Raw genomic sequence first — 17,041 nt, forward strand, 5'->3', positions numbered from 1 at the left:
GGATGGTTGGGGTTTTGCTATTTCAAAAATACTCGAACCGCCCTGACTTCTGCGGGGCCTGCCGGCAAGAGAGGCGGAGCCACGCCTGGCCTGCCTCTGCGCGCTAAGTCCGGCCGCGGAGCCCCAGATAGGGCTTTGCCCACACCCAACATGGCGGCCGAAGAGCGGCGTTCCCGCCGGGCGCACCCACACCTAACACGACCGTGGGAGAGGCGCCGTCTCCTGGGCCCTGCCCACACTCAACATGGCGGCTGTGGGAACGACACTCTGCTACGCTAGGCCTGCCCACCGGCCGCGGCGCTGGCAGCGTCGCATAACATCCTGCGAGCTCTGTCGCGCTGCTTTTGCGTTGCGGCTGGCGGGAGCGGGAAGAGGATTCGGATTGCCTTGCCCTGCTCTGTGGAGGGAAAGTGCGCTCTGGCCCTAACGCCAGGCCCTGCACCCGAGCAACCCCTCGAGCCTGACCTTCCGCACTCTGCCACCTTCTCGATCCTGCCGGCGCCTCAGAGCTGCAGCCGCGTCTCGCATCCCTCGGCGCCTCAGCCACTAGTTGCGATGCATGTTATCAAGCGAGGTGAGAGGCCGGGGAGGGGGCGGTGGGGGAGGTACGCGGGCTGCCGCCGCCCTAGCAGTTAGCCGCGCCCGCCCGCCTCCGCCGCTTCCCGCGCTGCCGGCGGCAGCTTCCCGCCCTGTCACCTTCTCGGGCTCCTGCCCTTTCGTCAGTCTGTCCCCAACCCCCCTCTGGCCTTTAGTCTGCGCCCCGTGGCTCTGCCATCCGGCCGCACGTCTAAAGAGTAACACCTTCCCTTTAGCGAATAGTAGCTGTGCGCGCACAGCTCTTTGCAGGCGGTACTTGATTCCTCACCGGGAGCCCCTGAGGTAGGGGTTATTGGGTCCGCCTCGCGGGTGAAGATACTGAAGCGCAGAGAGAGGTGCGGAGACTGCACGGTCACCCGGTTCGATGCTGGTGAGGCCAGGCTTCGAACCCATAGCGAACAACAGAGTTTTATTTGAAAGGCTTGGTCACCTGTCCTAGGCACGGGGGGATCTAGTGAAGCAGGGGCTCTGCACCCTACACGGGCACCTAGCAGCTTCCTGAGCTCTTTTGTGGGGTGAAAAACGTCAGGCTCAGATACAGACATCTCCACGGAGTTTGCCCTTCGTGAGGGATGTGTTGCCGTTTGCCCCAGGAGTGGTCCCAGAGGAGTTTGGGATCGGGACTGGCTGGCCTTACCCTAGATGGTAAGAGATATGGAATTAGAGTAGGGTGGCCAAGACATCTTCTGGCAGCGTGGGGGACCGGGAAGGGCCAGGGACTTGTGTTCTTCCTCAACACTTATTTCCTGTTAGGCTTGCTGAGTACCTTCCTTTGTGTCAGTCCTTTGCTTGATTCTGTGAAATTAATTATAAGAGGAGACAGACTTGCCTCCGGAAAAGATTTAATCAGGTTGGAAAAACAAGAGCAAAACATACTCTTAACAGAGAACCATATGGGACAGGTACGAACACGTTTTGAGTCGACTCTACTTGCCTCTGTTGAAGCAAAGAAGTTATTTCAAAATTGTAGGCACTTAGTGAACACTGATTGACTGATTGTTTTGTCCACTAGGCTGTGAGTGTTTCAAAGATGAGGACTTTATGCCCACACTTAGCACAGGACCTGCCATGAATATAGATGCTCATTCATGAGTGGATGAGAATAATTATTTTAAAATATAGGATATCATGAGTGTTGTGAGTAGGCAGGTAGTTGATTTGGTTGTAACTAGGTGGCGTACAGCTGAGAGATGGACAGTGGTGGACCTTCCTGGCATCAGTATCTTTAGAACATCATTCTCTGAATTTCCCAAGTCTCCCATTTTAGCTGATGAGACCAAAGATCAAAATACATAGTGCACTTTTATTGGTCCATACCTGTGAGTGAGAGAGGAGCATTCAGTTTTTTAAACCTTTAGAAAAGGGTATGTAAGTATGAGGAGCCCTTATGATAAATCTGTAACAGATGAATTGACAACTTGTGAACTTAGATCTCTGGAGTGGGTAACACCTCTGTGTTGCATTTTTAACCTTTTGGGTCCACTTTCAAATACTGTGGTTTAAAAAGTACTATCTACAACAAACAAAAGGCCGGTCTTATTTTGTTTCTCATTCCTTCAGAGAACCTAATATGATCCAGATGGTTTGCTGCTAGACTCTGCCAGCCTTGTTTTTTCATTTCTTTTCTTTTCTTTTTTATTAGTTATCTATTTTATACATATTAGTGTATATATGTCAATCCCAGTCTCCCAATTCACACACACCCCCCGCCCCCCAGCGCTTTCCTCCCTTGTTGTCCATAGGTTTATTCCCTACATCTGTGTCTCTATTTCTGCCTTGCAAACTGGTTCATCTGTAAAGCCTTGTTAATATACAACATTGTACTTAGATTTGTTTCTTTATTTTATTTTTGATCTTTAATTTGCTTAGGGTATCCACCCCCCCCCCATTTTTGGCATGATAGTATAGTAGCAGACTAACTCATGTAGGTTTTGTTAATCTTAATGTGATTATTCAAGAGGGCAACTAGCAGCCTACCTAAGGTATTACTTACTGAATGTGCTAATATCTTGCTTAGCACCATGAGGGAAATAATAGAGGGAGAAGGCATCTCCATCTTCCATGATCTTAGGGCTGTTAGGGATGCAGGAATAATCCATATGAAAATTGTTAGATAACAGAAGGGAATAGTAGATGAGTTTTTCTCATCTGCTGTCTTGGGCTATTTTTCTTGGTGGGACAGTATTGTATTGCTCAAGGAAATTAAGGTTAAAAAAAAAAAGTTGAGAACCAATGGAACAAATGTAGTGTAGCTGAGTTGAAAAGTGTGCTTTGGACTTTAGTATAGTGTTTTCAAAACTGTGCATTTTACATCATGACTGAGTACACACACATGTATAAGTAAATATTTACATAAAACTGAAACAAAAGTTTGCAAAATAATACTTTTTAAAGCATCTGTTTGCCCTCTGATAATCTCTTCTATTCCATATCCTTTGTCTATCCCTCCCTCTCTTCTCCCTTCCTCCCTCCCATCCTTTCTAATTCCCTTTACAGCCCACTGTGTTACTATATTTTACAGATCTGTGTGGATACTGTGCTGGGCACTGAGGTTACAGTGGTGAGCAGGCAGACATAGGTCTTGTTTTCAAAAATCTTTACAATCAATTGAGAAAGATAGACAAGAACAATAATATAATAAAATATGTTCAATATTCTAATAGGTAAAGTACAGGCTATAGAAGCCCATTCATTCAATTATTCAGAAGGTATTGACAGTCATTCCTCAGTATCCATGGGCATTTGGTTCCAGGACCTGCTGTGGATACCAAAATCCGTTTATGCTCAAGTCCCATAGCAGTCCCTCGGTCTCGGTGGGTTTTGCATCTGTGAGTTCCAGTTCCCCATCCAGGGCTCCAACCAACTGCGGATCGTAAATTGTACATGATCCACGGTTGGTTGAATCTGTTCACGTGGAACCCATGGATACAGAGGGCTGACTGTATTCAGCATCTCTTTATGCCAGGAACTGTTTTAGGTACTGGGGATTCAGCAGTGAACAAAACAAGCTAAATCCCTTTTCTCATTGGAGTTTACATTCTGCGGTGAGTGACAGTAGTTAAGTGTATATAAGAAACAAGTAAACATGTAAGAATCAGTTAATTCCAGATAGTGGTTAGTGAGATGATGGTAGTAAAACAGGGTAATGTGATAAAGATGAATGAGAAAGTAATCTTGGTTTGTATCCTCAGGGAGGGAGCTGACATTTGATCTGAGCCCTGAATAATACTAAGAGTCAGCTATGTGAAGGTCCGTGGGCTGAACATTGCAGGTAGAGGGAATAGAAAGTTCATATCTTGTAGAAGAGGCACATCCTTGGTCTTACAGTATTAGCAAAGTCTTCCTGAAGAGAGAGGAATTAAAAAAGACAGCTTACACCCAAGAGGAAATCAGACAATTAGTGTTCTAGAGGATTTCACAGGAAGAAGAGGTCAATGTGGGTTACAGTTGTTGGGGCAGGTTTCATGGATGTGGTGAGAGTTGAATAGTGAGGAGGAGTTAGACGTATGGAAAGGTGGAAGAGGGACTTTTAGGCAGAGTAAGGTATAAGCAGTGATATGGATGTGGGAATGGGAGGCCCTGTTGGGACTTAGGCTATTTCACAAGGAACAGTAGAGGAGATGTGGTACCAAATTAAGGAAGGCCTTGTTTGAGAGGATAATAATGTAAGCAGGGATTAGTGATATGATAAAATCAACATGTGGGTTGAAAAAAGTGACCAAGAGGAATGATAGGCTAGAGAACAGTGGCTCATTGGTCCTTCAGCCCCTTAGTGTGCCTCCACTTTCCAGTGTGAATTAAGACAGTTGCCATTGTACTTTCTGTCAGTTTCCTGATTAATTTGGCAGCTGCAGATTCTCAGTTTGCTAATATTGCCTTGTGGTCACCTGTCTGCCTAACCAGCTGGTAGAGCATTGAGGGCTCAGTCCCAGTGTAGGCCAGCTAATTAACTGTATTCCAGAGTTAAACACTGGCATATGTGTCTGGTTAGAAAAGGAGGTCACAGTGGTGATCAGAAAGAGAAGGGCTATCTTAGTTAATATATCAGTGTTTAAGAAAAACTAACTTGTTCTATTGGTGATGGGTTACTAGTGGTATCTTACTGTTTATTTATTCTTTATCAAACATTTGAGAAAGTCCTTGGGCCAGCCAGGACTTTTTGTTAGGAAGAGCAAAGAGCAATAGGATCTAAGTCCAAAACCATAAAAGGACTAACTAGATGAGATCCATATGTATATGCTTCCGTATCTCCAAAATAAAAACTAAGAGGTTGCCTCTGGAAGATTGTTTTGAGTTACAAATAGAAAGAAGTACTTCTTTACATGGTGTGAAGTAAATTCAAAATCACTAATTACTCTAGGAGAGTATGTAAGCCAAATTTATCATGAAGATGTTAGAATGGAGACAGGTTTATAAATCATTTAGCATTCGATAAATATTTGAGTACCTACTATGTGGTAGGCCTTGGTCTTTGGTCTGGGCACTGGGGAATACATTGGTACATAAACCGTGACAAAAATCTTTTTCTTTTTGGAAATTGTATTCTAGTGGATGCAGAGAGCCACACAATAAACAAATACGTAAGTAAATATAGAGTATGTCAGATGACCATAAGTGCTATAGAGAAAAATAAAGCATAGAAGGAGCATAAAGAGGAGCAAGGCTGTGTTTGGGGCATTGCAGTTGAAAATAGAGTGATCTGGGAAAGCCTTATTGAGAAGGTGACATTGAGCAAAGACCTAAAAGAGGTATAGATAGCAAGGAGCCAGGGTTGCGGGGTATGGTGAGTGAGGAAGGTGGGAGAGTAGGAGATGAAGTTGGGAAAGGGGGCACACAAGGCAGGTTGTGTAGGATTCTGTGGACTGTTGTAATGATTTTGACTTGATTCTGAAGGAGATGGATGATAAACCTCTATTGGGCGGCAGTGGGTAGTGATATGATTTTGACTTAAGTTTTAAAGAATAATTCTGCCTGTCATTTGGACAACGTGGGGTAGGGAAATTTATTGCAAGAATCCATCCGATGTATAATGTAAGGGAAGAATCAGTATAGAATCCCTACTTTTTGAAGATGAAAAAATAATCCCTCGATGAACTATTGGGGGTCTGAATCTTTTATCTATGAAATTGCATTTCATGTTGGCCAATTTAAAAAGTTTACATGCTGATTACATTTGATTCTTTGACATTGCTATCTTAATAAGTGCTAACATGAATTTATGGTTTGATTCTTTAGATGGCCGCCAAGAGCGAGTTATGTTTGACAAAATTACATCTCGAATCCAGAAGCTTTGTTATGGACTCAATATGGACTTTGTTGATCCTGTAAGTAAATAGGCTTTATATCTTGGGTTCCTTGCTTCATGTGCTTCTTTTTACTTGTCTCTTATCTCTGGCCCTTCACTCACTTGCTCTATATTTTGGTTTGGCCTTGGATATAAAATGTGAATTTATTGCTTAAAACTTTGTTTTTTCCTGGGAATTCCCTAGCGGTCCAGTGGTTAGGACATGGTGCTTTCACTGCCATGGCCTGGGTTTGATCCCTCGTCGGGGAACTAAGATCCCTCAAGCCGTGTGGCGTGGCAAAAAAAATAAAACAGACAAAACAAAACGAAACAAAACTTTTTTTCTAAATCTTGTTCTGTGCTGTGAGTTCTGACTTTTCAGAGAACTATAAAAGTGAGCAAAGAGGAAAACTTGACATTAACATTTCATATTAGAGAGTTCTTTGAGTAAATTATTTTATTCATAAGTGGAAAAACTTGTTTTGGAATTGTGGTCATTTGGGTAGAAACTGGTTGGAAATTTGCTTTTCTGTTATCTATGTAGAAAGAATACATTAAAGTAATATAAAGTAATATAAAAGTAATATAAAATAGATTTCATGGCCAGCTTTTAAATTAAGGAGAGCCAGCTATTCATAAGCAAGTTGCTGTGCTTTTCTCTTTCTATAACTCCTCTACTCTAGACCCTCAGCATCTCTTATCTAGACTGCTATCTGTAGTGGTCTCTGAAGTGTTCTTCTGGTCTTCCTCTCATCTTGCAGTCTTCAAATACATCTTCCACATGGCTTTCAAAATGATCTTACTAAACGGAGTCTCTAAGAACCTTCTTTTTTTTAAACCCATACTGCCCCATCCTTATTTAGGTATTTTATCTGTACTACTCTAGCACTTGTGCTGGCCTCATAGCATTAACCACCTAGTATAGAAATTAATTATATGTCTTTGTCCTCCCCGAGAGTTGCTGGGGAGGCCTGTATCTTGTTCTTGTGATATCCACAATGCTTAACACATATATAATTAGATGCTCAATAAATATTGAATTGACCAAAATGGTCAAAAGAAAATAATTTTATACAGCTTTAAAATATGCTTATTAGAAATTCCCTTTTACATTTAGAAATCTAGACAATAATTAGGATAGTAGAATATTAGAGTTGGAACGAACCTGAGAGATCATCGTATTTCATCTTCCTTGTTTTATAGATAAGGAAGGTCCAAAGTGAAGGGGAGTGACTTGTACAAGTGAGTGGGAGTGTAGGAAGAAGAACCTAGGTATCTTGACTCGTAGGTGTTCTATTGCCTCATGCACACATTTCAGAGTGCAGGTGTGCTAGAGCTGACTCGAGCTTTCTAGGGTAGATTTAGTTGAAAAAGTCTATGTGTTTTTAGATCTGGCATGGTTATTAGCACACAGACGTTATTTTATTCTGAGTTCTGATTACTTGCCACATAGCACCAGAAATCATTTAGAAGACTTCACTACTCTTTTACTGAACATGAGTTAATTGTTGGATCTGAGAAGAAAGTGATCAGGAGCAACCTTAGCTTAGGTCTGAAATTTAATTGGAATAGATTCTAAACTAGTAATTACACACTTTTTTTTGAGGGGGCATGCTTTTGTCAACTGGGAAATGGCATTCATTTTCTGTTGGATTAATCTGTTTTTTTTTTTGTTGTTTTTTTTTTTTTTGCGGCTGCATGGCTTGTGGGATCTTAGTTCCCCGACCAGAGATTGAACCCGTGCCCCCTGCAGTGGAAGCTTGGAGACACAGCCACTGGACCACTGGGAAATTCCCTAATCTTTTTTTTTTTTTTTTTTTAAAGATTCAGTAAACACATACATATATACAACATGGAATTTGTCTTTTTTTTTTTTTTTTTTCAGTACGTGGCCCTCTCACTGCTGTGGCCTCTCCCGTTGCGGAGCACAGGCTCCGGACGCGCAGGCTCAGTGGCCATGGTTCACGGGCCCCGCTGCTCCGCAGCATGTGGGGTCCTCCCGGACCGGGGCACGAACCCATGTCCCCTGCATTGGCAGGTGGACTCTCAACCACTGCGCCACCAGGGAAGCCCCGAATTTGTCTTTCTTGACTTGTGCATTGTGTGTTTTATTTATCTATGTATTTATTTATTCTTTAACATCTTTATTGGAGTATAATTGCTTTACAATGGTGTGTTTCTGCTTTATAACAAAGTGAATCAGCTATACATATACATATATCCCCATATCTCTTCCCTCTTGCGTCTCCCCCCCTCCCACCCTCCCTATCCCACCCCTCTAGGTGGTCACAAAGCACCAAGCTGATCTCCCTGTGCTAGGCGGCTGCTTCCCACTAGCTATCTATTTTGCATTTGGTAGTGTATATATGTCCATGCCACGCTCTCACTTTGTCCCAGCTTACCCTTCCCCCTCCCTGTGTCCTCAAGTCCATTCTCTAGTAGGTCTGCGTCTTTATTCTTGTCCTGACCCTAGGTTCTTCATATCCTTTTTTTTTTAGATTCCATATATATGTGTGTTAGCATCGTGTGTTTTAAAGAGGGGTATCTCTTACAGTACGGTCTTGAAAACAGTGAAATGCATTGAGGTTGAATGGGATGTGGAGCCAGAAGACTTAGATAGTAAAGCTTGGGCAAGTCCCAGTAACCTGGTTCCTCATGTAAAGTGGTGATAGTTATATACCCATCTCACAGGTAATTGTGAAATGTCAGAGAAGATCATGAAAGTTGAGATATTTTGTAATCTGTGAAATGTTAAAGAGGGAGTAGCCATTAAATTATTTGATGACTCAGCCCCAACTCTAACTTATATCTTCATCTCCTTTCATTGGAATGATTAAAGTTTGATTCATTTGCTTTCCCATACTTGTCCTTAGGTAGAATTGGGGCAAAATGGGTAAGTATGTAGCGTGAACCCTGATTATATAGAGAGAATTTGAATAAAAGATGGGGAAATAATTATAGAATCATTGGTCTGTTTTCAGCTGTTTCCCTGTGTGACTGTTAATCTCTGTAAAAGCTCTACTTAGATTTTAAAACTAACTTTCTTCCTTCCTCCCTTCCTCCCCCCGCTTTCTTTCTTTCTCTTTCTCTCTTTCTTTCGTTCCACACTTCTTCATTGTATATGTAGTATGCATTTTCTAGCAGCTCTATTGGCTTATGAATTCTCATTACTAAATTTTCCACAGCCCACCATTCTGAAAGATAATTTTTCATAAAAGGAAGTTGTCTTTTATTTTGATATAAATTGATTGTTTTCTTCATTGCTCTCTTAAGGAAGCTGTTGGTTCTTGGGAAAGCACAAGTAATTCTTGGTTTTGCTTTTATAGGCTCAGATCACCATGAAAGTAATCCAAGGCTTATACAGTGGGGTCACTACTGTGGAACTAGATACTTTGGCTGCTGAAACAGCTGCGACCTTGACTACTAAGCACCCTGACTATGCCATCCTGGCAGCAAGGATTGCCGTCTCTAACTTGCACAAAGAAACAAAGAAAGTATTCAGTGGTGAGTCTAGAGGAAAAAGTTAGAAAGAATTTAGTATTTTCAGAAAATTTATAGGGGTACTAGAATGAAACCTTGAGTGTCAAAAAGAGAAATTCCATCTTGTTTAAAAAAGCAAAGTGTGCAGGTTAGTGGCAGAGGGAGACTAGAACTTCCTATTTCTCCATGCTGCTGACCTGCTGCATGGAAGGGTCAATGGATACTTTTATCTTTTTGTTTCTTTTTTTTTTTGAAACCCATCTTTAGATGCTTGGTGGTGGTGTGGTTGGAAAAAAGAATAATATTTATTGATAATTTCTGGGTTGAACAAAGTGTTACAGTCAGTCTTTTGTCACCATTAGTCAGCACTCCCATTTTATAGCTCAGGGAATGTGGGCAAAGGAAGGTTAAATAATTTGTTAGGTATATAAAAAGTGGTATATAAGAAGTCAGCTGGTAGACTGAGAGTAGAAATCTTTCAGCTTTCAATTCGAGATCTGTTATATGGGGACTTAAGCATTATATCCCACTCTTCAGTAGATTTATTGTAAAGATATCAGTTCTCCCGAAATTGACTATGGATTCAAGTCAAATTCAGTCAGAATGCCAGCTTTGTGTATATGTGTATTATATGTATAAATGCAGAGGACTAAATACTGCTGTGATGTCTGGAAGAGAGGGCTTATTACTAAATGTGCATTTATAGAAGTAAAATGCCTGGGATGATAGGTTTTGAATTTTAAGTTGAGTGTCTGTTTTGTTAGGATAAAAAAAACTTGAGAAGAGGTTATAATTTCTGTTTTTCTTTATTTTCAACCAGTAATTCTCAATGGGGTTTTATGTCAGAATCATCTGGCAGTCTTTTTCAAACTCCAGGAGCCTATGCTCACTCTAACTCTGGAAGATTTAGCTTATAAATATATATATTTCCTTATATATTTATTAGACGTGTGTATGTTCATTGAGCACTTTCTGTGCTAGGTACTAAGGTGGGTTGGGATGAAAAACGGTTGAGAACCACTGTTGTAAACTGTTACCTGAAGATTGAATTAGCTGTTAAGTGATTTTGATATTTTAATTTTCTGTTGTTTTGTTTTTAGATGTAATGGAAGACCTCTTCAACTACATAAATCCACATAATGGCAAGCACTCTCCCATGGTGGCCAAGTCAACAGTGGATATTGTTTTGGCCAATAAAGATGTATGTATAATGCTTTGGTGAAAAATTTTTTATAGATTTTTTTTTAAGAAAATAAGCACATTTTAAAAAATTTAAACACTACAAGAGATAGAGGCAAAAAGTAATTCTTTCTCCTTCTCTGAATCCTAGTTTTCCTCTCTAGAAACAGCAACATTTTGTCATTTTAAATTGTATTTTTCCAGAGCTGTTCTATAATACACGTATGTGTACCTTTATTTTTCCTTTTAGTGGTAGTGCACTGTGCATACTGTTCTTTCTGTTACTTTTTCACTTGCAAGTATATCTTAGAGATAGTTCTTTATTAGCATTTATGAATTACCTGCATAGAATTCCATGCTATAGCTGTATCATCATTATACATATATATAAGAATTGCTCTAGTGATGAATATTTGTTTTCCATTTTTCACTGCAGTGAATATGCTTGTATGGTAGCGCTTTACTTGTAGATGAGTGTATTGGTAAGGTAAATTCCTTAAGTGGAATTGCTGAGCCAAAGAGTATGTACATTTAAAATTTTAGTAGACATTGCTAAACTGACTTCCAAAAGGGTGGTTCAGGTAAAATTTTGAAAGATCTTCTTGCTCAGCAACTTAAAAATTATCCATTTGTGTTTCAACCCCTTTCTTAACTACATCCCAAAGAACAGAAGGGAAAAGATGGGTAGGTCCAGCCAGCCCTTTTGCACACAGGATTTATTTACCATGGATATCCGCACAGATTAGAAACCACTTTTAACTGTAGGTAATAGAATGATTAGTCGGCTGTCTCTAAATATGTATCTGATGTTAAAGAGACTGAGAGGAAACTGAGTTGTGTGTTGTTCATATGTATAATCTTGAAGACAGGTGAAAAACAAAAATAAAATGACGACAGCAAAAACCTGTATCTAAAAAATAAATATTGATAATCAAGTATTTCAGTTCTCCATTTTTCATGCAAGGCCCCTACCTGTCTTTGGCAACAAAGATGCCCTTAAAAATTTAAGAGGAAGGGAAGAGTTTTGTTTTTCTTTTTTACATCTTTATTGGAGTATAATTGCTTTACAATGGTGTGTCAGTTTCTGCTTTATAACAAAGTGAATCAGTTATACATATACTTATGTCTCCATATCTCTTCCCTCTTGCGTCTCCCTCCCTCCCACCCTCCCTATTATGGTTTTCATTTTATGACAACTTATACTAGTCTTCCACTTATGGAATCAACATACAAGTTTCTTTCTTTTTTTTGGCAACATCCTGCAGCTTGTGGGATCTTAGTTCCCCTACCAGGGATTGAACCTGGCAGTGAAAGCATAGCGTCCTAACCACTGGACTGCCAGGGAGTTCCCACAAGTTTCTTTTTCAAATAAACTTATTAAAGTCAAAAAAAGTGAGAATGAAAGTCTTAATAGAATGGATGGTAGTTAACACAAATCATGGAGATGAGATGATACCTGAATGAATGGAATTTGGAAAATGTTGAAATATACTGTGTAAAGCAGTATTTCTCGGGCTCTAGAGCGTGGGCTCAGTAGTTATGGCGCACGGACTTAGTAGGGAAGAGTTTTGTACAGATTTTTCAAGTTCTTGGACATGGATCCTTATATGGAAATACTGATAGTATTTTGAAAGACTGGCTCCACATTTCTCTATCCAAAATGATTATTTGTACCTAAATTGCTTTTGTTTTCTTTAAATGGCTCTATAGCCTACAAAAGCCTGTAACAATGGCCAGTTCTGCTTTAAAATATTACTGTCACAGCAGTAGTTTGTTTAAAACCTGTTAAAGGACCATGGATTTGATGAGCCTTAGAATTAACGTAATTATTTATCTTATATATTGTTATGTGCAGTTTAAAATGGAAGATAAAAATACATATTATTAATTATATGGCTCCGATACTTTTGGAGTAATAGCTAATCTAAAAACATGTTTAAGGGTGATAATATAGTCCCTTTTATGCTCATGTTCTTTCCTTCTTCAGAGATGTACTGTAAACATAATAGGGAAAGTTTGGTAAGTCATATGTATTTTTACTTATATACAACTTATACTTAAATGTTTTCTTCTAGTCCTTTAATGTACATGTTTTTAAACCTAATTAGGATACTCAATTTATATAATTTTTTTTTTGTTGACATCAGGTATGGATTTCTATTCTATACTAAGTAATACTTAGTGTTATCTCTTTTATATTCTATGTCAATTTTAGTTCTGGAGTCAGGGCTGAAAGATACCAGAGTTTGTGAAAATAAATCTAATTATCTTAATTATGGACTTTTTTTTTACCTTCACCAGCGCCTGAATTCTGCCATTATCTATGACCGAGATTTCTCTTATAATTACTTTGGCTTTAAGGTAAATAATGGGTTTCAAATGAGTGGGAATTCCTCCTTGAATCAGGAAATACGGGTTTTTGTTTATGTTTTAGTGATATAATTATAGAGGTAGAAATTTGTTGGGAGTCGAGGGACCTGTGGGATTAGTGGGGTTAGAGTGGTGGTGGTTGTTTGAATTAAGGAAAGATAGCTTATTCATTTGCAGTTTTCAAGTTTTCCAAATATTACTTCTGGATACCTTTGGAGTTATGCAGGTAATTTGCCAGAATGATTCCATATTCTACTGTTTATGCAACAACTGTTTATTGAATTCCTACTATGTGCCAAGTGCTTTTCTAGGTACTTTTGTGTGGATAAACAGTATTATGTAGTGATTGAGAACATGAATGTTGGTGTCAGACCACCTGGGTTCAAATCTCTGCTCCATTTCTTATTAGCAAGATACTTAATCTCTCTGTCCTCAGTTTCCTCATCTTTAGAATAGGGATAATAATAAAATTTCAACAGCAAATTCTCTTGAGGAGTGAATGTGTGTGCTACTTTGATCAATGCCTAGCCTGTTATAAGCACTTCGTAAATGTTAACCATTATGATGTGGTGATGAATACTACAACATCTGCTATTAACATTATACATGTTAACATAGAGCTGGCTTTTTCCAGAAATTTTCAGGCAGTCTTTTCCAAAACAAATAGCCAATTGATAATGTTCCAAGCTAAAGCTAGTAAAACGAAATATGCTATTCTTGTCATTTAAGATTATATTAAAAACGGAGAAGATTTAAAAAGATTGCCTTATTGTGAATGATATATCTACTATGTCTTTAAAAACTATGCCCTGGAAGTTTTTTGTTGTTTTGCTTTTTCTAGACGCTGGAGCGATCCTATTTGTTGAAGATCAGTGGAAAAGGTGAGACATGAATGTGTTTGTGTGGTACATTTTCTACTCATTATATTGAAAATAGAGCTTTGAGCTATTAGCCTTAGCACTTCTATTTAAACTCTAACATTTTAAACTTCAGGTTTAGTTTATGAATAATTTTGCTGCTTATTGGTGTAAAATTTTTAAAATTGTCTTTTGATGTTCCTTTTTTTGACTCAAGTACATATCTCAGCCTAGTTTTTCTCACATGTCCCATTATGTGAAAATTCCTCTTTTGTTTTTAGTGGCTGAAAGACCACAGCATATGTTGATGAGGGTATCTGTGGGCATTCACAAAGAAGATATTGATGCTGCTATTGAAACATACAACCTTCTCTCTGAGAAGTGGTTTACCCATGCCTCTCCCACTCTCTTCAATGCTGGCACCAACCGCCCACAACTTTCTAGGTATGTGTCATCTATAGTCGCTTTTAATGTTCTGAAATGCTTTTGCTAGGGAAATAAACCTTGACCTGAAGAAACTAGGCAGTTCATCACTTAAAAATTAATTTGATATACTTTTTTTTTTTTTTGTGGTACGCGGGCCTCTCACTGTTGTGGCCTCTCCTGTTGCGGAGCACAGGCTCTGGACGTGCAGGCTCAGCGGCCATGGCTCATGGGCCCAGCCGCTCCACGGCATGTGGGATCCTCCTGGACCGGGGCACGAACCTGTGTCCCCTGCATCGGCAGGTGGACTCTCAACCACTGCGCCACAGGGAAGCCCTGATATACATTTAATCGCTCCTGTTCTGATTAAATGAGATTTACTTTCTGGAAAGCTCTCTTACTGCAGTGTGGTAAATGAATTGAAGAGAGACAAATGCCGATAATAAAATTTTAAACATGATTGTGGTGATGGTTGTACAACTCTGTGAATATACTAAAAACCATTAATTGTACACTTTAAATGGGGACTTGTATGGTATGTGAATTATATCTCAATAAAGTTTTTTAATAAAAGTAAATACTGACAGTAATTAGAGGACTCTAATCGTAGTCTGTATGAGAGATTATGGTATTTTGTTTAGGGAGGTGAAAGTAGAGATTGAGAGAAATAGACAAATTCAGGAGATTTGGGAGGTAAAATTGATAGAATTTGATGATTTGGATATGAGTCAAGAGTGGTTCCTGAGTTTATGGGTAGAGTAACAGGATTTATTATGGTGCCATTTTCTGATAAAGGAAACATTGGAACAGAGTCTGGTAATTTGTAAAAAAAAAAAAAAAAAAGACTAATACACCCCAAGCAAGTTTGTTTTATCCAAGGAACTCAAGGATATGCTAACATCAAAAAGTGTATTAATGTACTTCATTGCACTAACATTTTATATCATTTAATACTTTCATAATAAAAAAACCTAGCAAAATAGATACAGAAAATAACTTCCTTTATTTGGTAAAAGATAATCCACTAAAAACTTAGATCTATTGGACCTCTGTTTTCAGCATTGTAGTGGAGACCTGAGCCGGCATTGTAAGATAAGAAAAAAAAAGATTGGAAATGAGGGAACAAAACTGTAATGATTCCTGAAGAGCATCTACAGACAAATTATTAGAATTAAAAAGAGATTTCAGCAGAATATCTGGATGTAAATTCAACATAAATTAATCAGTTGAGTTTCTGTATTTTAGCTGTTAGAAGATTTAAGTTTAAAACATATAATACTGGAAGGTACCCAAGAATAAATCTAATGAAAGGTGTGTAAGGCTTTTAAGGAAAAAATTCTAAAACGTAATTGAAGGACATTAAAAAACAAATAAATGGAGAATGATCTTATATTCATAAATGGATTTAATATTGTAACAATGTCAGTTTTTTCCAAGTTAATCTATAGTTTCAGTGTAATTCCAGTCAGAATTTCAACATGCTGATTCTAAAGTTTATATGGAAGAGCAAAATGCTAAGAATAATCTAGTACTGCTCAAAGATAGCAGGTCCTAATCCCTGGAACCTGTAAATGTTACTTTATAAGGAAAAGAGTCTTTGCAGTTATGATTAAGAAAGATCTTGACATAGGGAGATTATCCTGAATTATTCAGGTGGGCCCTGAATCCAGTAAAAATATCCTTATAAGAGAGAGGTTGAGGGAGATATGATACATACAGAAGAAAAGAAGGCAGTGTGTAGATAGAGGCAGAAATTGGAGTGATGTGGCTACAAGCAAAGGAGCCACCAGAAGCTGGAAGAGGCAAGGAATATATTCTCCCCTAGAGCCTCTGGAGGAATGTTCTTAATTTTGACCCAGTGAAACTGATGTTGAACTTCTGGCCTCCTGAACTGTGAGAGAATAAATTTCTATATTAAGCCACTGAGTTAGTGGTATTTGTTAGGACAGCTACAGGAGACTAATGTAAATAACAAGATAGTTTTGAAGAAAAAGTCCTACCAGATTTCAAGACCACTATAAACCCATGGTTTGTCTATCCCAGAGTAAATACCATACTTTGTGATATTTACTCTGGGATAGTATAGTATTTGCTCTGGCCACTGGAACATAACAGAGAGCTCAAAAAGAGATTCAGGCTTATATGGGAACTTGATGAATAACAGGGTGTCATTGCATTTCATTGGGAAAACAGTGCTAAGGAAATTGGTTATCCTATGGGGAAAAGTATAATTAGATTTCCCTTCTTCATGCCATATATAGAAATAAATTCAAGAGAATGTGAAAGTAAAATCTTTTAGAAGAGCATATAGAGAAAATAAATATTTTCCTCCTCAACTTTTTAATATGAATTTCAAACATTCAGAAAATTTAAAGAAAAGGACAGTGAACTCCACCCATGCACTCACTTCTGCCTAGATAAAAAAATTACTAACATTTTGCCATATATATGTATTTTTATCTTTAAAATTTAAAAAAATTTTTTTTTGGCTGAGTCATTTGAAAGTGAGCTGCAGACATCATGACTATCAACCTAAATCTTGATAGATTATATATGACCTCAGAGTAGTGAAGAATTTCTTAAAGTAGATATAATAAGCAAACAATATAAGGAAAAATTGACTGCATTAAAACTTAAAACTTCTGTGAACCAAATACAGTGAAAAAAGTTTCAGACTGGGAGAAGATATTTGCAATGTATGTTAACTGTTGAAGGATTATAAGAAAAAGACACAAAACGAAATAGAAACATGGGCTAATTTGTAGAAGAAACTGATTGGCTAATAAACACGTGAGATGATGATAAACTTTGCTGGTGATTAAGAAAATGAAAGTTAATATCATAATGAGAT

The 17,041-nt window shown here is 38.7% G+C and overlaps 1 protein-coding gene across 1 annotated transcript in view; it reads left to right on the top strand.

Annotated features, from left to right (window-relative positions):
• The first annotated feature begins 351 nt into the window (after positions 1 to 351).
• RRM1 (ribonucleotide reductase catalytic subunit M1) overlaps positions 352 to 17,041 on the top strand; it is a 34,677-nt gene continuing 17,987 nt past the window's right edge. The window contains exons 1-7 of the mRNA XM_029209075.1: positions 352 to 574; positions 5,833 to 5,921; positions 9,208 to 9,385; positions 10,462 to 10,562; positions 12,842 to 12,901; positions 13,752 to 13,791; positions 14,049 to 14,211. Of these exons, the coding sequence (XP_029064908.1) occupies positions 556 to 574; positions 5,833 to 5,921; positions 9,208 to 9,385; positions 10,462 to 10,562; positions 12,842 to 12,901; positions 13,752 to 13,791; positions 14,049 to 14,211 (650 nt within the window). The 5' untranslated portion in view covers positions 352 to 555. The remainder of the gene's footprint in view (positions 575 to 5,832; positions 5,922 to 9,207; positions 9,386 to 10,461; positions 10,563 to 12,841; positions 12,902 to 13,751; positions 13,792 to 14,048; positions 14,212 to 17,041) is intronic.

Source organism: Monodon monoceros, unplaced genomic scaffold (genome assembly GCF_005190385.1).
Source record: "Monodon monoceros isolate NGI ecotype Baffin Bay Population unplaced genomic scaffold, NGI_Narwhal_1 Super_Scaffold_7, whole genome shotgun sequence".
Lineage (NCBI taxonomy): Eukaryota > Metazoa > Chordata > Mammalia > Artiodactyla > Monodontidae > Monodon > Monodon monoceros.